A 25,126-nucleotide genomic window follows, 5' to 3' on the forward strand; every position below is an offset into this window, starting at 1 on the left:
TACATGAGTAATTTAAAATGTGCTTTCAAAAAAATAGAATACTACTACTATATTTGCACATTTTTATATAATTTAGAGACTATTTCTCAAATTAAATGATAAATTTATCTTCATCTTAGAAATCACACATTTCTCAAATTGCCAGAAGGGTTTATGGTATGTCTATGACTACAGAAGGATACAGATTGTAACATTACCCTAATCACACTGTTTTATTCAGCTAGTTATTCCAATACTCTGTAGACAACCAACTATTCCAATACTTCCTAAGCCCTGCTCTACTTTGCAAATGTTTGCCTTTTCACTACCTGATTAATTACCCTATTTTAACCAGGAGGCATCAGTCTACTGTTCCTCTTTTTTTTTTTTAAAGGTTTTATTTATTTATCTGAGAGAGAGAATGGGAGACAGAGAGCATGAGAGGGGGAGGGTCAGAGGGAGAAGCAGACTCCCTGCTGAGCAGGGAGCCCGATGTGGGACTTGATCCTGGGACTCCAGGATCATGACCTGAGCCGAAGGCAGTTGCTTAACCAACTGAGCCACCCAGGCGCCCCTACTGTTCCTCTTTAATCATTTACTTTTTCAGGAAAGTAAACATGTGTGCCTGCTTTTATATTGCTAATATCAATTGTATTGGATAATCCCGAATGCCAGAATTTGTAACTTGCAGTTCACATATCCATCTTACCCATAGTGGGACGGAGAACTTAGCACATAGCAAAGAGTGCATGAATATCTAAAATGTGTGAAAATTTGGGGGCGCCTGGGTAGCTCAGTCAGTTAAGCGGCCAACTCTTGGTTTTGGCTCAGATCATGATCTCATGGTCCTGAGATTGAGCCCCATGTCAGGCTCTGTGCTAAACTGAACATGGAGCCTAGGATTCGCTCTCTTCTCCCTGTGCCCCTTACCCCTGCTCTCTCTCTCTCAAATAAATGACAATTTTTAAAATGTCTGTACATTTTTGAACTGATATTAAAAGTAAAACATGCTTTTAGTGAGCAAATCTAAACTTGCATTGTAGTGATAATAGACATACACTTGGAAGCAATGTCCGTTTCCACTTGACTGTGAAAGGTTAGAATAGTCATTTTAACACTATAATGGTGGCAAAATTCTAAAATACGCAGACAATTGCAGACTCAAACAGCCATAACATGGCAGATAATTTTGAACATCCCTCAGATTATTTTTGAATTTAATTGGTTCAGGAGAAATTGTAACTATTAAAATCACCTTCTGACTAATGACTTTAGAATTTAGACTTCTACAAATCTAACCTCCAATTTCTAACAAATTTTTTCATACTATAGTCAGAATGCAATCAACTGCTTATGATATTTCCTACATTTTTAATACCAATTTATATTAAGCCTATTAAATTACCATGGCTTATCTACATACATATTAAATATCATCATTATTTATTTATATTTGGTGATTATTCTAATGTGCAAATATTATCATGGAAAATTAACTATAACGATGTGAAATTTTGTATTTACTACTGTTTAAATAGGCAGAGGTATCATCACATTCATATGTGTATCATTCATGGCAGCGTTAAATAAGATATAATATGAAACATTCACCTAACCAACAAAACCAATATGGTAGATTAAATAAACTTAAATTTCATAAAACCTAAAGAAAATCTATAGATTCCATCTGGCTTACTAGTCATTTCTGTAAGTATATCTAGGTTGACTGTCTTATCGCAGTACCTTTGTCAAGGCTGCAATTCTCTGAGCCAGTTCAGCCTCTACTTCAGGTAAGGTCTCAGCTTTTCTCATAGTCTGCTGCAACTTTTGCTCAGCCAGCTCAAGACGCTCTTGTAACTGTCTGTTCTTCTCTTCCATCTGAAATGGGATGGAAAAAGAGACGCTTATAGAGTCACTGTGAGGATAACAAACACCAGCCCCTCGGGGCTTTGGGTTTCAGCCATTATTCTAGACTTAAAATCTGCCACTACTACCATACCTGGGCTATGCAAAGAGGTGACTATATTCGTATTTTCCTATCTTACTTAATCACATTCCTCAATAAAATTTAGCACATTAAAAAATAGAAAAGCTCTTACCAATGGCAGCAAAGAGAAAAAAAAAAGTTACTAGTGAGTATAAACCTGGACAAATGGATTATAATTCAATACGAAGACTTCAGATGTACCATGATAGCATAACATTGAAAATTACAGTATTAACCAGAGTGGGAGAGGGAATGTAGTAGAATGGTTAAGGGTCCAGGCTCTAGAGATAGGTTTGACAAAACTTTTTTCTCTGAAAGACCAGAAAATAAATATTTTAGGCTTTGTGTATTATTTAGTCTCTGTTCCAACTACTCAATTCTACCATTGCAGCACAAAAACAGTCACAGACTGTTAAATAAATGGGTATGGTTTATCTGTAAAACAGAGCCATAGTTTCGGCACATGGGCCATAGTTTGTCCACTCCTGCTCTAGAGTCAAATAGACTTAGGCCTCCGTTAATAACTGGCAATTACCAGATGTGTGACCTTGAAAAAGGTTTCATATCTCTGAACCTTAGTGCCTCAGTATAATTGTGCTTACTTCACAGGTGATGGTTAGATTTAAGTGAGGTAATACATGTTAACTGTTTAGCAGTTTCTGGCTCATGTCTAGATCCAAAGTAAATATTAAAAGTAATTATTTTTATTATTATTAAGACAAATTTATAAATTATATGTTGAAAATCACATCTGTCTAGTCAGTTCTATTCTAAATTTTAGATAATGGTTGATTGCCAAGAAATACCATATTTTATTTACTCCATGTTTTGTGAGAATGATTAGAACACACACGGACAAGAACAAAACCAAGATAGAGATACTCAACCTGCCGTAGGATGGCCTCTTTATTTGCTAACTCATTTTCTAGTTTATCATTCATGTCATGTATGGAGGTAGATTCTCTCTGAGCACTGAGGTAACGCTTCTCAAGGGTTGTGATTCTTTCTTCCATATCTTCCTTCTGTGCCATGGCCTACAATTAAAATAAATTAATTAAAATCAGATTTTCAGATAATGTACTGTCTTGTTATTTAAATAAAATAGTAAAATTTAAAAGCTATTGTTTTTTTGAAGTAATACTCATTCCTTTCTTTTCAAGGAAGGTATGCAAGATTTCTTGTGAATTTTCCCAATACCATCAGAATTCTTACATCTTGGGTTAACGAAGTTTCTCTCTCTGAGAATGCAATGGAGTACATGAAACTACCGGTTGTAGAACTGTCATTCTTAGAAAAGAAGTGACAGCTAAATTAGCTTGTTATATAGTAAAGATAAGTACAATTATGGGTAGAGTTGTAAACCATAAAGGTGAAATGGTGGCTACTGTTCCAAACTGCAAAGCAATCTTTAAGGTTAACCAATATCATCAGTATTTTCATCTTCAGATATAAGTAAAAGTAACTCAACAGTTAAAAAAAGAGGCCAAAAAATGAATAAATTTGAGTCATATTCACAAATGGATCGACCAGCTGACTTTGGAACTTAACCGTTTTCCTTGTCATATATATTCCAATTAAAAAAAGAATTTAAAGAACTCAATGAACACAAATCTCTAGGGAAAAATAAACTATCAGTGCAAATGGAGAAAACCTTGGCATTAATGATATTCTAAACAATAATTTTTAAACCATCTAAATTCAAAGATAATATGGAGATAATCTTATCTTCTAACAGCTTACATGAAAATTTATTAGAAGGTGGATAACCTACTTTTTAAAAAAGATATTAATTTTTTTTTTTTTTAGTACATCCCAGAAAGAGCACCTACACTAAACAGAAAACAAAATGTTTGTCAGGAATCTGACCAAATACACAAAGCAGCAGGTAAGATTCCTGAGAGAAAAGAAAGACTCCCAATGGAACATAAATAGATCCCCTTCAAAGTACACATATTTCACAGGAGTGTGTACATATATATGTAATATATTAAAAGAAATTTGGTTTCTATCCCAAGAAGTTATGCAGAAATAATAAATCAATCTCTCATCTGAGATTTGGGAAGTGCAGAGGCTGCAGCCACGTTACTAAGCAGGTGTGCACCCCGCTCCCGCACACACTTCCCCTCTGTACACGATACACTTGCTGGGAGGGTGCTGAGGCGGGCGCTTCTCTCTGCCCCAGCCCCTAGCCCCAGCAGATCCAGTGTTTGTAGAAGAGCGAGCCAGGAAAGGCAGGTCTCTGTGGGGCCCCCAGAGCCCAGGAGCTGGCAGCAGGCAGGTGGCCAAAGCCCAAGGCCACCTGCCTGGAAGGGGACCTTGGCCCTGGGGTAAAAGGGAATTGCTTGGGACCCCCAGGAATGGTGTGGCCACATTCCCAGTTTTCAGCAGCAATCCTCATTCTGGGGTCTCCCCAAGGTCCACAAGCTCTTTGTAGTTTGGCCAGTCTGGACTTCTCGTAGGGTCAAATGGCTTTTAGGAAGAGGGCACAGAGTTTCCAGAGCCACGAGGGCTTGGCCATGTGAACCTGTGTGTTTGCACACACGCACATACAACCATGCGTGCTTTAAGAGAGGTTGACAAGTTGCAAACGAGTGTTCTGCCGTGACGCGCGCAAATAGTGTCTACTCTGTGGTCAGAAGTGCGCTTCATAGAAAAACTGAGAGTTTTTCCCCGAAGGTCAGGAACATGACAGGGATGCCCACTCTCACCACTTTTGTTCAACATAGTACTAGAAGTTTGAGCCTCAGCAATCAGACAACAAAAAGAAATAAAAGGCATTCAAACTGGCAAAGAAGAAGTCAAACTCTCACTCTTCCCAGATGACATACTTTATGTGGAAAACCCAAAAGACTTCACCCCAAAATTGCTAGCACTCATACAGCAATTCAGCAACATGGCAGGATATAAAATCAATGCAGAGAAATCAGTGGCATTTCTATACAGTAATAATGAGACAGAAGAAAGAGAAATTAAGGAATTGATGCCATTTACAATTGCACCAAAAACTATAAGATACGTAGGAATAAACCTATCCAAAGAGGCAAAGGATCTGTACTCTAAAAACTACAAAACACTTATTAAAGAAATTGAGGAAGAGGCAAAAAAATGGAAAAACATTCCATGCTAGTGATCTGAAGGGGCACCTGCACCCCAATGTCCACAATAGCCAAACTATGGAAAGAGCCCAGATGTCCATCGACAGATGAATGGATAAAGAAGATGTTGTGTATATATACAATGGAATATTACTCAGCCACCAGAAAGGATGAAATCTTACCATTTACATCGACATGGACAGAACTGGAGGGTATTATGCTGAGCGAAATAAGTCAATCAGAGAAAGACAATTATCATATAGTTTCATGCATATGAGGAATATAAGAAACAGTGCAGAGGATCATAGGGGAAGGGAGGGGGAAAAATGGAATGGGAAGAAATCAGAAAGGAAGACAAACCATGAGAGATTCTTTTAACTATGGGAAAGAAACTGAGGGTTGTTGGAGGGGAGGTGGGAAGGGAGATGAGGTAACTGGGTGACGGGCATTAAGGAGGGCACGTGATGTGATGAGCACTGGGTGTTATATGCAACTGAGGAATTACTGCATTCTACATCTGAAACTAATGATGTTCTATGTGTTGGCTAATTGAATTTAAATTTAAAAAAAAAAAAAAAAAAGGTGAGTTTCATGGGCCTGATGTGGTTTCCTGATAATGTGGGGAGCTTCTTTGCATAAGGAGCCTAAAATTGATGTGATGGTGGTGGCTTCCATGTATTACTATCCAAATTTCTTTGATCAGTCTTCCTAATCAGTTCTTTTGGTCCTCTCCTTTAGGACCCAGAGCCAGTCCTGCCATATGCACAGAGCAGATAAATTTTCTTCCATTCTTCCAAAAGAAATAGAAGCCCTTAAATGGATAATCCCTCAATGTCTCGGTCTTCCCTCACCACCAACTGGAAATAACCACATGCACAAATCATTAACTTCTAGCTCTCAGTTTAGAACAGGTGTTCCACCCTCTCTCAAAGTTTAATCATTATCTGTGCTCAACATTTTACGCCTTTTCTGCTTTTAGGATCTTGATCACCTTTTTTGTCTTGGATTTTCAAAATGATAGTAGAAGTAAATCCCACAACTACAGCAGAAACAATGAGCAGGCTTATAGATAAGGCTGTACAGACCAGAGGTGGATGGTAGAAGAAAAAGGAATGATTCAAAGAAAATAAGAAAAAGAATGATAAATTATCTGCTTGACCACTGACCATAACTGAATTGAAATCATAGAATTTACTAATCTGGTAGAGTGGGTAGAAAGACACGCCATAGTTTTAAAAACAAGTAAGCAAATTAATGTATCAAGTAATTAATAAAATCTTAGAAAAACAAAAAGCTGTACAACAGTAGGAAATACTATCATGGGAAACCACCACTTGGATCAGTTGTGAGAATTATTTACATAGCCATAATAATGGTGATACTAAATGTGATTTTGAGGTAATTGTAGTGGAAGGATGGGTGGAAGAGAAAGGAAGAGAGAGAATAAAAGAGCTAAAATCCTCATATAATAGCATGGCACAGATTAAGTTTAAATAAGAGAGAAAATAGCACAAGTAACAGCTAAAGGATTGCAGTTAAGACCCTCAGGCAAGTAAGATGGGAAGTGGGTGGGCACTCTCTATGTACGTGTGTGTTTGTGTGTACGTATTTAGATTTGTACCCTCTTACATTATTTCACTTTGAGAAATTGTATATATAGAAAAATTAAAAGCAATTAAAAAACAATATTTCTACCATGAAACCCACCACGCTTGCCTGCCCTGCCTACCCACAAATCAGATTTTCTTCTTAGAATCATCCTTCAAATCTTCACCCTAACTCCCCACTTAATAGCCTAACCTGCTATTGGTCTTTTTCCTGCTTCCACATTCTCTAACCTGCTGACCAAGAGAAAATACGAAATGCCAGTCTGATCATACTGCTTCTTGGCTTGAATACCTTTATATGTTTAACCCCCCCAACCTCCTCCCCCCATCTTCAGTGAAAGTCTGAGCTACAAAGCCTGGAAAACAAATAGCTTCCTGACCTAACACTTCTATCTCTATGTACTGGGATGAATAGCATACCCCCCGCCCCCCTAAAAAAAATTCATGTCCACCCAGAACCGGTGAATGTGACCTTATTTACAAATAGGGTTTTACAGACGTAATCAAGTTAAGATGGTATTATATAAGATAGGGTGGACCTTAAATCCAGTGACTGGTGTTCTTACAAGGAGAGGCAGATTTGGAGACACACAGACATACAGAGGAAAAAGGCAATGTTAAGAGAGAAGCAGACTGTAGTTACACTGCTATCAGCCAGGAACAGAAGGATTGCCAGCAAGCAGCGGAGGCTAGAAGAGGCAAAGAAGCATTCTTCGCTAGAGTCTTTAGAGGGCATATGGCCCTGCTGACACCTTGACTTCAGACTTGGAGCTTCCAGAACCATGAAAAAATAAATTACTGTTGTTTTGAGCCACCCAGTTTGTGGTAATTTGTTACAGGAGCCCTAAGAAACTAATGCACTCTGTGACTTCATTTCCGCCTGGAATGCATTTTTATTACCTTCTTCTGGGTCTACTGACCTTCAAGACCCAACTAAAGATTACTTGGTTATTATATTAATATTAAAGATCAGATCAATTAATCCATCAATTTGGCAAAAATTACCCAGACTATTTTTTTCAACATTATCTACACATCTCTAGATTTTAGCCAACACAAACAAAAGCTACTATTTAAAAAGCTTTTATTTTAGGGCGCCTGGGTGGCTCAGTTGGTTAAGCGACTGCCTTCGGCTCAGGTCATGATCCTGGAGTCCCGGGATCGAGTCCCGCATCGGGCTCCCTGCTCAGCAGGGAGTCTGCTTCTCCCTCTGACCCTCCCCCCTCTCATGTGCTCTCTCTCTCTCTCAAATAAATAAATAAAATCTTTAAAAAAAAAAAATAAATAAAAAAAAATAAAAAGCTTTTATTTTAAATTTTGACTTCTTCAATTCTATAATATTATTTTTTAGCCTAATGAGGATAGAGTTTATCATCTTAGAGGATTCTTTCAGAGTACTGTATTCTGTTAATTTCATTTTCATAAAGAATTCTGGGAACATTATGTCGATTTTGTAGCCCAAAAAGAAAATCCTGAATCTAGCCTACATATATAAACTTATAACTAAATTATAATAGCAATAAATTCAGTTAAAGACATATACAGGTTTCCTGAGAACATGAGCATTGGAGTAGCACATACTAGCTCCAAGTCCCAGTTTTTGCTATTCATTAACTCAGTTACCATGGAAAAATGTTGATTACATTTTCTATAACTCACCTTTTTTCTTTTGTCTGTTTTTTTTTTTGGTTTGTTTGCTTCTTTGTTTTGTTTTCTGGTTTTGGATGGGATATTAATCTCTACCACACAACATTGTTGTGATACAAAATTTTAAGTGCCTTGTGTGGTCTTATGCATAATACACACTCCATAAATAATAGCTGCTTTTTTATTATTAATTACTGTTGTGCCTCTAATTAGCTGATCTGACTCTATGGCATATATTGCATGCAGAAGTCATTGTATAGACTTTGCTACTGCATTTTTGATTCAGTGATTCATGTGGGAGATTCAATTTTTAACTGCAAGCTGTGTTGCCAAAAATAAATTTTGAATTTACAAGTCTGAGAAATATCTTTTCCCTGCATGTCACTTGGAAATTCTAAAAAAGGAAGCTTTTTCTAGTCTCTAAAAACTGCTGCCTAAAAAGAGAAAAACAGCGTAAAGATTCAATTATCTTTTGACCTGAAGTTTGTGTACAAAATGGATTTTATTGTATCAAATAATATAACTCTATAGTAATGTAGATCTAGTAAACTAAAAAATATAACTCCATGTTTCAGATCATAGAAAAGACAAAATTGATATGTATTCATTTAATCACTAAGGAATTTTTTAAGAACTCTTAACAGGAAGGTGGAAAGATAAGCTGGTTTAATTCACAAAACAATATATAATTTAAAAACACCATAGAAAATTCTAATTCTTTGCATACCTATATATTTAATAAAATGTTATTATCCAATACCCAATTAGTAGCTATCTTGATAAAAAAGTGGAGAGCTAGGGGCGCCTGGGTGGCTCAGTTGGTTAAGCGTCTGCTTTTGGCTCAGGTCATGATCCTAGGGTCCTGGGATCAAGCCCCATGTTGGGCTCCCAGCTCAGTGGGAAGCCTGCTTCTCTTTCTCTCTCTCTCTGCAGCTCCCCCTGCTTGTGCTCTTTCTCTCTCTCTGTCAAATAAATAAATAAAATCTTAAAAAAAAAAAAAGCGGAGAGCTAAGCCTGCTATAAGATTATCTACGTTTTCTAATATGTGGACTATGCTTAGCGTTAATCCAGCCCCCTACTCTTATAGGTCACAGTCAATTTAAGGAGCAAATAAGACAAAACTTCAAACAAAAGTAAATTTTAAATAGATTTATTTCTTGACAAAGAATAATGACAAAAATATACTCTAAAGCCATTAATGAAATATACTTACACAATTCATTTTAGATATATTAGGCTGTCCTCACATGCAAAGCAAAATGCACTCAGTTTTTAATTATATCGTCAGTTTTTCTTATTCCCTATTTTTCCTTAATTAATTGAACAAATATGCATCGCTTATATAATGCATACATACTGTGTTAGCAATGCTATAGGGGTAGCCAAGAAGAATCACTTTTCTAGTTTCCTACTAAAAAACTTGCAATCTAGTAGACCTTGTGTGCCCAACGCCCACGAGTACCTTATCAGTCAGGAAAACAAAAGCAGAGGCTGAAGTTTTGAGCGTTGTGATACCTTTTTAAAGTACATGATTTTCACATCTTACTGGAAAGAAAGAGCAAAAGATTGATTATTTGGGCAGTTAATAGTGCAGCTGCATTTTTTTATACTAGTGTTATCACTGATGAATGATTGATTCTATTTCGTTGATTTTGGAAGCTGCTCATAGTGGAAGAAGCACAGGTTTTGAAGCTGGGCTGATCCTGTGTCTTCCTGGTGCAGGGGGTGGGGCAGGGGGAGAGGGGTTGGAAGAAGTGGGGTGCTGGGGAAGGCAGTGCATGTGCCTTTGACAAGTCACTTTATCTCACTTGAGAAAAATTGGGATAATGACAAGTACCTTCTGGATAGGACCAATGTAATAAATTAGAGAAATTAAATGCAATGCACCCATAATAGTTTTCATGGTTGATCCTCAAGAAATTCCTAGCAGTAAGCCAGGGCCTTGTGGTCTGTGACCTGAACCTTTTTGGAAATGTTCTATTTGGCCTTCACAGTGTCCTTAACACACACACACATACCACACATGATATATCCAGAAAGGCAGGCAGAGTATAGGTACCTTGTCCAGGTCTCATTAACTCTACCACTTCCTATGTTGCATGTTTGCTGCCTAATGTGTTATACATTTATATTGCCGGCCTGGCTCTTGAAACATTTGTTTGCAACCTCCCTTTAGAGGTGAATGATGAAAGATATTCTTTTCTCATGAATCTCTTCTAAAATATAACTACATAAAAATTCTTAGAGCTGATAAGATTTGTTGTATTTTAAAAGAATTCCATGTGATAGCAGAACTCCTTACCAACTAGAGAAGGTTCCTCATAAAAGAAACCTGGCACCAGATGATCGATATTTTCCATCTGACTTAGCTCTTTGTCACCTACATCCAAAGACTATGAGAATTAAGGGGTTATTTTTACATAAACAATAAGAAAGGGGAACTGGAGATACTGGGCTCTACCTGTGACACTGGATTAGGTAAACATGAAGAGAGGAGGTAGGAGAGGAGTGCTAGATGAAAGGAAAACAGCTAAATCTCTGGGACTAAGACAATGAAGAAATTACAAAGAGCAAGAGGTCAAGAAATAACGTTGATGCTTTACTAGCCAGAAATCTTAGTGTTTCCAAACAGGGATATAGAAGAGTGGCAAACCTTCAGCTATTTTATAAATTCTCTGACTTTGGGTTGTGGGAAGAAGTGAAAATGAGAGACGTATCTTTGAACGATCAATTCATATAAAGGTGTAGAGAGCACAGTATCATCATTTGTGTGGTAGTAAAGCCGTCTCGCACTTCATGGATCATCTATCTTTTTCTGAGACAGTAGATATTGTTTTAGTACACATTCTAATCTCATCTGTGCCTTTTGATATTTACACCAAACACTTATAAATATCCATTCTCTCAACAAAGAGTTTTTGAATGCCTATTATTATATGCCTAGTAGTTGTGTAGGTGATTAGAATAAAACAGTGAACAAAACAAGACAAAACAAAAATTCCCAGCCCTTATGAATCTTTATGTACAGTGGAGAGGGGGTATATGACAAACAAGTAAATCAGTATAGTACATATTGTGTCAGATGGCAGTAAGGGCTGTGAGATAAAACAAAGAAAATGAAAGAAGAGGGAGAGCGTATATGTGCAAATAACAAGGTTAGGGAACACTTCACTGAGAAGAAAACATTTGTGCAAAAGGAAGAGGGAAAAGAAAATGCAACAGAATAGGTGTGGCTAGTTTAAGAGGCCATCTTAACTGAACAGAATGGGCTAAAATGAAGGAGTAGGAGGTGATTTCGAAGAGGTCAGGAAGGTGGTAGTGGAGATCGTACATGGCTTGTAGGCCACTGCAAGGACTTGGATTTTACTGTAAGTAGGGTACATAGCCATTGAAGCAGGAAATTAACTTGAGCTGACTTACATTGTAAAAAGTCACTCAGGCTGCCATGTTGAGTATAGACTGAAGTGGGTCAACAGCAGGAGGAGGACCAGCCAGGAGACTATTGTAATAATCCAGTGAGAGATGATGGTTGTGTGGAATAAGGAACAGCCATGAATACTTCGAGAAGAGGTCACATTATTGATATCCTGAAGTTGGAAGTAATAGATTTATGGCTGAATCAAATGAAGTGTGAGTGAAACAGAGGTACCAAGGACAGCTCCAAGGTTTTTTGATCTGAGTAAGGATAATGGCCTTGGGGACAGCTGGGATGTGTAAGACTACAAGAAAGTCTGGTTTCTTGGGGGTGGGAGGATAATAGGAAAACAGTCCTGAATATGTTAATTTTGAGAATATGTTAATTTTCCAGGCATCTGGCAATCAGGATATAGGATATGCTGGAGATATAAATTGAGAGTCATAAGGCCGTGGGTGGTTTTTGGAGCCACGAGACTGCATGAACTTAGCAGGCGAGTGAAGGTAGACTGAGAAGGGAAGGCACCACAAGTCTAGGGAAAGTAGAACCAATGAAGGAGCCTGAGATGAGGGTAGAAAGTAAAGATGGATGAAAATCAGAGGAGTATAGGGTGCTTTTAGCCGAGTGAAGAATTACTATGGGGAGTGATGATTGGATCCAGTGCAGGATTCAACAACATGGAAGTTAGCAATGACTTGGTAAGAACAGTTTTGATGGGATGTTAGAGGCAAAGAATGTAAAATGGGCTCAAGAGGGAATGGGAAGAAAAGAAATGAATATATGCAGTAGAGTTAACTTCAATAACAACTAGTTAATTATATACGAAAAATATTTAAAAAGATAAAAAAGATGTAATTTAAAAGAATATGTAAAAATGAAAAAGGTGAAAGGTTGCCAAATAAAATTTCCACAAATACAGATAATTTTCTTTTTAATTAATAGAGCAAAAAGTGAGATCCTAAGTATTTCACCTTAGCTGGTAAGATGATTAGGTGATGTTACAAATAAAACATCTCCTTGTATCTTTTTGCAGTAACTTTGAAGTACTTCAATGGCTATGTACCCTACTTACAGTAAAATCCAAGTCCTTGCAGTGGCCTACAAGCCATGTACGATGAAGTGACGTTATGTCTAGGAAGAACCAAAGATATAGAGAAAGAAATGTTCCCACATTCACATAGATACACTCGCACTCACAGACACAACACCAAAATAAAAGGGGGAAAATATAAAGTAGCGAGTTTGAGTATTCCTATATGCTAATTGCCTATATGGCAATTCATTATTCATACCCATGTCTAAAGTTACTTAAAATTAGCAGCTTAAAAATGTTAAAAATTCATTACAAACTACAGAAAGTTTTTACCCTGTCTGTAACTTGATACCAAATTTTCTTTGCATACCTATTTAAAGGTTGATGAAGTAAACTCTTTTTTGCCTTCGTGGACACGTTTTGTAACTAATACAATGCATCCCAAACCATGGTCTTCTGCGATGTAAACATTATATGCCATTAGAGGAGATTTGGAGAAAGCTTCTCAGAAGCAGCGTTCGGAAAGCAAAGACGGAAAGTGTTGTGAATCACTTACCTCCCTAATGTCCCTTTGATACTTAGTGTTCATTTCTTCAGTTTTAACGAGATCCTTTCTTGCTGTCTCTGCTTCCTGTTCCACCTCCCCCACTCGGGAAGAAAGGGCTGCTAAACGTTCTTTCATTTGAGCCATTTCATAGTTTTGCTTTTCAAGCAATTCTTGTAGTTCGACTATGTGACTAGTTTCATCAGTTGAGTCTATAGAACCATTGGACAAACGCTGCAGGAAATGAAAAAGAAATGGCACTTAGGATATTGTTCATCTTCAATTTAAAATTCATGAACTTAAATGAAACTGATAGAGCTTTCACAGTGAGAAATAAGAACTCTAACTAGTTTTGAAGAAAAACTAAGTTTTTAGGAAAACTCTTTAACGGACATTAAATATAAAGGTAGATCAGTAATTTTCAAATAGCTTAACAGATGCATTTGAACTGGAAGCTGTAAATATATATATACATATTAACTTCGCACAAAACACTGGTGTATCCTAAACGTTTAATAAATGGCAGCTATTATTTTATCAATTATATTCAAAATTTATTATAAACAATATTATACTTATATAAACAGTATATTATTACTAACTAATACGAAAGAAGGCAGAAACTGTAATATTTTCTATTTTTATTCAAGATCCTGTGTGCATTTGCCAAGTTTTATTTTCAATGACACTCAGAAAAAGAACTTACACACATTTTTCTTTTAAAGAAGGTTATTCCCGGTATGAATCTGACCTAGCTGGAACAAAGGTGTAATGTAAAAAAAGCCTTGATTTCTATATTGCTAAGAACATAGAAGTCCTGAGTGCACACAACCCACAGGAAGGAGGCTTAAGAGGATTAAATACTTTGAGACTGATTTCCCCCCTTGCTGCCTAGAAACAGGGTGACCCATGTGTTCAGAAGCATGTCCTACAGCCCAGCTGCATTGGAGAAGCTTTGTGGTGAAGACAGTGCAACCACTGGGGACAAACAGCACTAAAAGAAAAAGAGAAATGAAGGCGGGGAAATCGTGGGGGAGACGAACCATGAGAGACTATGGACTCTGAGAAACAAACTGAGGGTTCTAGAGGGGAGGGGGATGGGGGATGGGTTAGCCTGGTGATGGGTATTAAAGAGGGCACATACTGCATGGAGCACTGGGTGTTATACGCAAACAATGAATCATGGAACACTACATCAAAAACTAATGATGTAATGTATGGTGACTAACATAACATAATAAAATTTAAAAAAAGAAAGAAAAAGGGCACAACTAAGTCGAAATAAGAAAATGATGATGCACTTTGCTTTAATCTAGATGCAAATAACGAATGCCAAATTAAAAAAAGATAAACATAAAAAAAGAAATAAGTTGAGAGAAAGCAAAGAATACAGTTAATTTTGCTATAGTGCTTGTTTGGAAAACATGCATCTGTTTTAATACAACAGATACAAGAAACAATTTGAATATTATATAAATTTTGTGTTTTCTTTTTTTTAATACATTGAAGTATAGTTGACAAGCGATGTTACGTTAGTTTCAGGTGTACAACGTAATGATTGGACAGCTCTATATGTTATACTATGCTCTAAATTTTGTGTTTTCTTATGCACTATTCATTCCTGAGAATCAGTGACTAACCACAGAAACCTATAACTAACTGAACTGAGCTTTGTAGGAATACACAAAATAGACACATGCACGTTCCTCAAACATCTAACATCACCTCAGTTTACCACATGCTTTGAGTCAAACCACCCCCAACTGTGTTATAATTTTCTGTCTGATTTCAAATACCCCTCCTTCCACCACTTCATATAATGCACAAACCCTGAGACACATCCAACACCCAAACTTCAGGTCTTTTTCCAAGTAAAGAGTCATATTTATAGTATTTATGCAATTCTTGACTATTTAACCTATAAAACTGTGCTAAATTTTTAATTAGTTTTCTATCTCTTTGTTTTACGCCATTGATAAAATTGTGACACAAACTCCTATTCTTCCGCAAGCCCTGTGTTTTTTTATTGTGCAATTTTGCCTAGCTCATAACTTTCAGGAATGCAAATGACACATTAGAGCAAAACTGACTGACTGCAGGAGAAAAGAGGGAGAACAGAAAGCACCATAAAAGCAGTGAGAAAGAGAAAATAGAAAGGGAATGCAGACAAATGGCAAGGAGTGTTTAAAAAGTTCAATAACCAACACATGGAGAAACAGCCTGGAAAATCTAAATTAAAATAGCAGAAAAGATGGAGTTAGTCTTAAGATGGTATCTAAAGATGCCAGATCTACAGACCTAATATCTTGAAGATATTGCTGAACGCTTATATTGCAGACACTGAACATCTAATTATCTAGCAAAACAAGTAAGAGGTGTTGCAAATACGTAGGAACATCGGAGATGCTGCTGAGATCCAGATACTCCTTCGGCGGCTCCCATTGCTGAGATGGCTGCTTGCTGAGGGATCAGAAGAACTCTTTCCAAAGTTATGCCCGCCCCCGAGGCATGCAATGTCACATACAAAGTAGAGGAACTGTGAAGCTAAAGAAAAACCAACTTTCTAGACAGTTTTTATGGGCATAAATTGCAAAAACCTCGATAGGGACCTTTATACAGGACACAACTATCTGTGCATTGAACTGAGAAAAGCCAGTTTATAATCCTTAGGCAGTAATTGAGCCGGTTAAGCGTCTGCCTTTGGCTGAGGTCATGATCCCGGGGTCCTGGGATTGGGGTTCTGTGATCGGGGTCCTGGGATCGAGCCCCACATGGGGCTCCCTACAGGGAGCCTGCTTCTCCCTCTGCCGCTTTCTCTCTCTCAAATAAATAAATAAGATCTTTAAAAAAAAAAAAAGAAAAAAAGAAGGCTAAAGCCAATTGCCAGTCAATTATGTCCAAATTTGGTATTACTGAGGCATGATATGACAGGGTTGGGTTTTTTTTTTTCATAATAGCAAATATCTTTGAACTCTCTCTACTACTCACAAGTAACGAGGCAAGAGTAAGCTTTAATAGAACTTCTAACTCCTTACATTGAGGACTTTCTCTAGTCATCTTAAAAAAGACGATTTTTAGAAACTATAAAAATCACTAGAAAACAAATTTTTGCTTTTAGAAAATATTTTATACAACTGGAAAAAAAATACACTTAGGATTCTAGAGCCCTAAAGAACTTGAGAGAAAGTGAAACTCAGGTAATCACACAGAGCGGATTTGAATTAAAAGGCAGAACTTCGAATTCCCAGTTTAGTTCATCTAACCTTTACCATATTGCCTTTACTCGGAACATGTAAATCAACAGCATACACTTATACATGCTATATGGTATAGACAAGTACCAGGAATGTAGTGTGTGTGTGTGTATATAGAATATACTGTATACACACACACCACACATTCGACAAATATTTGTTCAGTCAACTGAATCATGTTAATTTTCTAATTAGAAAAAATGATTATTCCAATTCTGTGCACCTGAGGTCCATTAAAATCTTGTTTAAAAATTGCATATTTTTAACAGGCTCAAGGCAAGAAAAATTTAATTAAATATAAACAGTAATCAGGCAATTAAAACACTTAAAATGTTAACCTTTTTAATTCCTTTAGCAACAGATGTATACTACAACATCTTTATACTACTTTGACTACCCATGGGAAAATTTTTGAAACCTCAGTTTTTTTCTGAAGTGTTTATAAATCATTTATGCTTAAAGATGTGTAACATTTCACCTATTCAAACCTCCTTAAATATGTTTTGTGGTGAGCTTAATATATATTTCATAATTACAGAGTAAAAAGGTCATATAAAAACTATGATTTGTATCTTAGAGAAATAATACAACTTTTGTTTCAAATCATTGTTATGTAGACTTATCTTTAAAATAAATTGTGGGATTTGAACTGAAGTGACAAATTATTGAATTAAAAGAAAACTCAGTGGTTATTTTAAATAGCTTTATTGAGATACAATTTGTATCCATAAAATTCATCCATTTAAAGTATAAATGTCAATAATGTTTGCTATACCTAAAGAGGTGTACTATCAACATAATCTAACTTGGAGAACATTTTCATCACCCCAAATAGAAACCCCTTACCCATTAGCAATCATTTGCAGCTGACCCCCACCTCGAGCCCCCACTTAACTACTTCCTGCCACAATAAACCTGCCCATTTGGTACCTTTCACATAAATTGAATCAGAATAGATAGCCTTTTGTGACTGGCTTTATTCTCTGAGCATAATGTTTTTGAGACTCATTCACGCTGTAGCTATTATCAGATTTTTTTATTGCTGAATAGTGTTCCACCATGTGGATATACTACCTGTTATTTATATATTCATCTGGTAACAGACATTTAGACTGTTTTCACCTTTTGGCTACTGCGAATAATGCTGTTATGAACATTTGGGTACAAGTCTTTGTGTGGATGTATGTTTTATATTCTCTTGGGTGGATTCCTAGGAGTAAAATAGCTGGATCATATGGTAATTCTACGTTAACATTTTGAAGTACTATTTCCCAAAATTGCTGCACCACTCTACATTCCCACTCACAATGATGTGACTTCAAATTTCTCATATTCTCACCCAAACCTGTTAGTGCTTTTCTAAAATTAAAAAAAAAATTTTTTAATTAAATTCAATTAGCCAACATATATTAGTTTCAGATGTAGCGTTCAATAACTCATCAGTTGCGTATAACACCCAGTGCTCCTCACATCACATGACCTCCTTAATTACAGCTACTCCAGTGTGTATGTATCTTGTGGTATCTCCTTGTGATTTTGATGTGCACTTCCTAATAGCTAATGATGTGGAGCATCTGTTCATGTGCCTATTGGCTTTTATATATCTTCTTTGGGGAAATGTCTATTCAAATTCTTAACTCATTTACTAATTTAGTTATTTGTCTTTTTATTAATGAGTTATAAAAACTCCATATAAATATATATTTTGGATACAAGTCCTTTATCAGTTATATGACTTGCCAATAGTTCTTCTCAGTCTATGGATTACCTTTTCACTTTCTTGATGGTGCTGTTTGAAATGCAAATGTTTTTATTTTTAATGAAGTCCAATGTATCATTTTTCCCCTTATGCCTTGCACTTTTGGTGTTGTATCAAGAAATTATTTCCTAACACAAGGTTATGAAGACTTTCAATGTCTTATTTTAAACTGTAGAAGACTATACTTAAATTATTAATTTTCAAATGCAATAAAAGCTCAAGTGTTAGAATTTTAAGTGTATCTATACATTCACTTAAAAAATATGTATTGAGGGTGCCTGGGTGGCTCAGTTGGTTGGGCGACTGCCTTCGGCTCAGGTCATGATCCTGGAGTCCCGGGATCAAGTCCCGCATCGGGCTCCCTGCTCGGCGGGGAGTCTGCTTCTCCCTCTGACCCTCCCCCCTCTCATGCTCTCTCTCTATCTCATTCTCTCTCAAATAAATGAGTAAAATCTTAAAAAAAAAAAAAGAAGTATTTAAACGTGCTGATACATTTCTGCCTCAAGAAAAGTCTCATCATGCAGAGAAGTAACACAAATAAGCAACTATTAGGCAATGCAATGAGTTATCATAAAGTTAGGTTTTGCCTACATATTTATGATATGGGGGCAGAGAGAAGATACTATTTGTGATACTCTTTGAATTTTATCTTTATTTTCTTTCAAAGATTTTATTTATTTATTTATTTGAGAGAGAGAGAGAAAAAACTAGCAAGGGGGAGGGGCAGAGGGAGAAGCAGACTCCCACTAAGCAGGGAATAGGCTATAGCAAAAAGATGGAAGTGGGCAGACCAAAAAAAAAAAGTAAAAGTCAAGGTCTTGCGATGATCTCAAAAACCCATATCAGGGACACCTGGATGGCTCCGTTGGTTAAGTGTCTGCCTTCAGCTCAGGTCATGATCCTGGGGTCCTGGGATCAAGTCCCCTATCAGGCTCCTTGCTCAGCAGGGAGCCTGCTTCTCCCTCTGCCTGCTGCTCCCCCTGCTTGTGCTCTCTCTCTCTGACAAATAAATAAAGTCTTTTAAAAAAAAAACCCGTATTATCTCAAGAACCCACATCATCTGCCCATCTATGCCCACTCCCATCTTTTTGCTATAGTCTATTCCATTCTAGCTATACTGGTCCCCTTGAAAATCCTAAACCCACTTGTGTCTCCCAACCTTTGATTTTTCTGTTTCCTCTACCAGATAAACATGTGGCACGTTTTTTTTGGGGGGTCTTGGATCAATGTTTTCTTTGCCTAATCAATTCCCCTAGTATAAGCTTAACCCAAATACTGCATGTGACATCTAATACTGAACATTACCTTGTGACATATCTGAATTGGACCCATTTCCATGACCTCTTTGTGTGTCAAGCAACATCTGTGTATCCAATCCTCTTTGACAACTCTGAACCCTTAGAAGATGCAGTAGGCCAAGATCTATGGGCTCCTACTTCTGGTGATTGGCATTGGTATCATCTTTGCCATTCTCCATACTAATCCTCACCTGGGATTTGTAGCTGGATTTTCCTGTTCAACACATGATGTCTGGGTCATCTACTCCCACTTGAATTACTGTAACAACCTTCTAACTGGTCTCTTTGTTTCTAACCTTGTCCTCTTACTTTCCTTTTTAAAAGAGCCAAAATGATCCATGGTAATCTTGTTACATGGTAGTCAGACCAAGTCATTCCTCTGCTCAGAACACTCCAATCCTTTTCCATCCCACCCAGTACAAAAGCAAAAATATTATAACAAGCAATAACCACAGCCTCCCACTTTCTACTCTCTTGCCCTCCCCTCTAAGCCCTGCCCTCCCTGACCTCTCTCCTACTATTCTCCCACTTGCTCTCTTGCTTTAGCCACATGGGCAACCTCGCTGCTCTTCTAATAAGTCAATCACTCCTCCACATTGCAGCCTTGGCTTTAGTTTTTGCTACTGACTGAAACATTCTTCACTAGTATTCCACACGGCTAACAACCTCAACTATTTCAATGAAGCCAGCCCTGAACACTTTGTTTAAAAAGGGCAAACTGTTCCTACCTCCATGTCTCCCCAAGACTCCTGATTTTTTTGTGTTTCTCTACCTTACCTTTTCTTCAGTATCACCTTATGACATACTAGATGATTTGCTTAGCTATATTTATTGTTTATTATCTGCTAACCTTCTCCAACTTGCTAGATCATAAGCTTCAGCAGGGAAAAAGCCTTTATATGTTTTCTTTTTGTGTATCACAAGTACCTAGAATGATGCCTGACACATGATGGTTATGAGATAAACTTTTGTTAACCGAATAAATGTTTTGATTACTTGTGTCTCTAGTGACTTAGAACAGCATATTCTACAAAAAAAATGTATTTGTTAAATGAATGAATGAGTGAATGAATGAAAGTTTCCATTAATGAGTAAGATGAGTTTTAGGAAAAACAGTAAGGATTCAAAAAGAAATAAAATATGGAGACAATATTTCCAGCCATCATTGCACAAAGTTTATGAAAAAAATGTTTTCATAAAAAGTATATATAAAATAGAACTGAGTCCTTTATGCCCTATTTTAAAGCATAATATAGATGAATTATCTTTATGGTAGAAAAATCTGATGTAAACTAAGGAAACCATTATTATAAATGCATATTAAGATAAAAAAAATGGTAGAAATATACAGTCTACAAGTAAGACCAAATGAAGTGTATGAAGTCCCAGAAGTCTTACCATGTCATAGTCCTACTGCTTCTAAAGATAATCCTGAGATAAAGCCAGGAGTTTAAACATGTTCTTCCATTTTCTATCAAGTAAATACTGGAAATATGGTTCTCTTTGTATTTGATAATCTTCAATAAAATGACCTCACCATTAATATTTTTTCCATCTTACTTCTAGCTTTAGTATTTATTTAAAAAATACTGTAACATGTTTTTAAAAAAATAGTAGTCTAGTTAAATTACTAATGTGCACATTTTTATTCTGCATTTTATGATGCTTTAACGGTTACTGCTGATCTTGAGCATATTTTAGTGGTTACACATTGCCCTTCTACTCCATCAAAGAACAGCAGTTTCTGAAACATAACAGTGAATAATTTTCACATTTCTTTTAAGTGGTAAGATAATGCTTGTTGAATGTACAGAACAGAGGGCATTTAAAGTGCTATATTAGTATAACTTAATAATTAAGTTCCCCTTGGATGGCTATTTCTTGACAAGGTATTCCAGAGGATTTAGGAGCTATGTTAATGATAAGATTTTAGAGGTAGATGGACACTGCCTATGCAGAATGAATACTTGGTTGACCTCCCCCTGCCCTAAGAAGCTATTATATTTGACAGCTGATAATTTTCCCTCAGATTCATTGAGATATATTTGATATATAACATTGTGTAAGCATAAGCATATCATGTACAACATGATAATTCAATACATGTATATATTGTGAAGTGATCACCACAATAAGGTAGTTAACACACATCCATTACCTCACATAATTACCATTTCTTTTTTGTAGTGACAACATTTAAGATCTACTCTCTTAGCAAATTTCAAATATACAATACAATATTCTTAACTATAGTCACTACGGCAGATGATAACTTAAACGTTACTATGAACATAATTCCACACTTGATTTGTACATTTTGACACCTCCTTTCCCATGTTTTTCATATCTAAACCATAAGTGCTTGATTCTCTCATAAGGAATTTCAAGTAGATCTCTTTTTCTCTTACGCATTTTACTTCTTGTGGTTTATTAATCTCTCTAGGGAAAACAAGAAAAGGTGAGGCCAAAGAGTAGAAAGTAGGAATTTATCTTACCATTAATTAAATCCAGATGTTAAAGGCACATATACACTTAAAACTTACCAGCATTTAAGGGGTCACACCAAGCCCTTCCATTCCATTTTTAAAAACAGTTCTATGAATATTATGGTTAGAGATAAATTATTGGTTGATCAAAAAAGTTACACTAAGATTTGCAATCATAACATAAGTAATCTAGCTTTAATAATTCTGTGGAGGATTAGAGAGAATCTATAAAATGGCAAAGTCTTATAAAATATATTTCATTCTGTGAGAAGAGAAATGTAGTACTATTGAAATATAGAACCAAAAATAAAGAAATAACACAAATCAGACAGGGAAAACATTCATAAGCATAAAAATAGTAAGAAAAAAAAGAACTAGAGTTGATAGTTCATTGGAAATTTCCTATGTGAGTCAGCAATGTTAGGGTGAAAAAGGTAACAGAATAAAGACCTAATCAATCAGGGATTCCACAGACCAATAGTGAAGTCTCTTTGTGAACTCTATGAGTAAATCCTAGACCAAGCATGGATTCAGGGAGGGACTCTGGAAGACTTCAGCCAATCTGATGCCCTAGCAAATATTTTTCCTTTCATTCTAAGAGATCATTATACTCCTCATTTTACTTCAAATTCTCAAATTTGGATTTGCCTCCAAATCCTCAAATAAGACTGTATCTTCCATTAGAATAATGACAACTAATAATAATAGCTATCATTTATTGGATACTTACCTACCCAAGACATATAGCTGGTAAGATTTCTGGCTCCAAGCATGGGTTTGTAATAATTACGCCAATTCACAAACATTTGTTAAGTTCTGACTATGTACTAGGCACTGTTCCAAGTGCATGATGTGCATAAACTCTTTAATCCCTATAGCACACTATTTTAACAGAAAAGGAAATTGAAGCAAGGAACATAGGTATTTTGCTTAAGGTCACACTACTAAAAAGTAATGAGGTTCAAACAGGAACCCAAGTATTCCACTGTCACATACCATTCTTTCTTTTGTTCATTCTCTCTCTCTTTCTCTCTCTCTGCTTACTTTTGTTCATTCACTGTTTCATTTATCAATTTATTCAATCTCTACTTATATTTCATTTATCCATTCACTCAAGCACTAAAACTCTACTGTTTAGCCTCTACCGTATGCCAGACACTAGGTTGGGTGGCTCAGAATATGAAGATTCCTACCCGAAAGTAACAAAATATAGGAAAAAAGAGTAAACCAAAGCAAGCAACCAGACCATTAACAAAATACATAAGGACCAAAAAATATTTAAACACTGAGGAGTCCAAAGGCTTCAAGGCTATGATTTTGGACATTTTGGGCCTGCCTAGACTGTTTATGTTAATTTCCATATTGCTTTTTAGCTCTCAGAAATCAGACCCGACCTCATATTTCAAATCTTGTCCTACAAATAACCACATTTTGTCTTTGTTCTGAAATTCTCCAGCACGGAATTCACAGCTATTATTTCTAATTCTATATTGACTCTTTAAATCTGTTTCATCATATATAAATCATCTATTTACAAACCTTGCAAGTCTAGAACCTAGAACAAAGCAGACATAATATCTGTACTCCATATCAGTTATTCTCAACCATGACTACACATTATAATCCTTGGGAGAGTTGAATAAAAATATAAAGTAGATTCCACGCCAAATGTGATAAACATAAAGCTCCTAGAAGAAAACATAGGCAGTAATTTCCCTGATACTGGCTGTAGAAACATTTTTTGGGATAATGTCTCTTCAGACAAGGGAGACAAAAGCAAAATTAAACTATTGAGACTACATCAAACTAAAAGGCTTTTGTATAGTGAAGAAAACTATAAACAACCAAAAGGAAACCTATGAATGGGAGAAGATATTTGCAAATGATATATCTGATAAGGGGTTAATATCCAAAATACATAAAGAACTTATATAACTCAACACTAAGAACACAATCCAATTAAAAAATGGGCAGAGAACCTGAATAGACGTTTTTCCAAAGAAGACATACAGATGGTCACCAGACACTTGGTACGATGCGCAACATCACTAACCATCAGAGAAATGCAACTCAAAACCATAATGAGATATCACTTTACATCTGTCAGAATGGTTAAAAACAAACAAACAAACACAAGAAATAACAAGTGTTGGTGAGAATGTGGAAAAGAAGGAACCCTCATGCACTATTGGTGGGAACATGAATTGGTGCAGCCACTGTGGAAAACAGTAAGGAAGTTTCTCAAAAAATTAAAAATAGACTTACCATATAACCCACTAATTCTACTACTGGGTATTTACTCAAAAAAATAAAAAATAAAAACACTAATCCAAAAAGATATATGTACCCTTTGTTTATTGTAGCATTATTTACAATAGCAAAATAGATGAATGAATAAAGAAGATGTGGTATAGGGGCACCTGGTGGCTCAGCCAGTTAAACACCTGACTCTTGATTTCTGCTCGGGTGATGATCTCAAGGTCATGAGATCAAGCCCTGTGCCAGGCTCCATGCTGGGCATGGAGCCAGCTTAGGATTCTCTCTCTCCCTATCCCTCTGACCCTCTCTACCCCCTGACCCACCCCACCTTCCACGCTCTAAAGAAAAAAAAAGATGTGATACACACACACACACACAATGGGATGAATAAAGAAGATGTGATATATATATACACGAACACACACACATATAATGGGATACAACTTAGGCATAAAAAAAGAATGAGATCTTCCCATTAGCAACAACATGGATGAACCTATAGGGTATAATGCTAAGTGAAATAAGTCAGGCAGAGAAAGACAAATACCATATGATTTCATTCATATGTGGAATTTAAGGAACAAATGAACAAAGAAAGAAAAAAAAAGACACAAAAAGCAGACTCTTAAATACAGAGGACAAACTGGTGGTTGCCAGAGAGTAGGTGGGTGGCGGGGAGGGGTGAAATAGATAAAGGAGATCAAGACTGAGGAGCATTGAGTAATGTATAAAATTGTCGAGTCATTATATTATACATCTGAAA

At 36.4% G+C, this 25,126-nt stretch overlaps 1 protein-coding gene across 18 annotated transcripts in view; it reads right to left on the minus strand.

Moving 5' to 3' along the window:
- The window catches only part of PPFIA2 (PPFI scaffold protein A2), a 471,063-nt gene that overhangs the window by 102,440 nt on the left and 343,497 nt on the right, over positions 1-25,126 (minus strand). For all 18 annotated transcript variants that reach the window (XM_078076354.1, XM_078076353.1, XM_078076364.1 and 15 more), the window contains 3 exons: positions 13,320-13,541; positions 2,854-3,000; positions 1,723-1,857 (listed from right to left, as the gene is read on the minus strand). In XM_078076354.1, coding sequence (XP_077932480.1) covers positions 1,723-1,857; positions 2,854-3,000; positions 13,320-13,541 — 504 coding nt within the window. The remainder of the gene's footprint in view (positions 1-1,722; positions 1,858-2,853; positions 3,001-13,319; positions 13,542-25,126) is intronic.

The sequence above is a fragment of the Halichoerus grypus genome, chromosome 6, assembly GCF_964656455.1.
Source record: "Halichoerus grypus chromosome 6, mHalGry1.hap1.1, whole genome shotgun sequence".
Lineage (NCBI taxonomy): Eukaryota > Metazoa > Chordata > Mammalia > Carnivora > Phocidae > Halichoerus > Halichoerus grypus.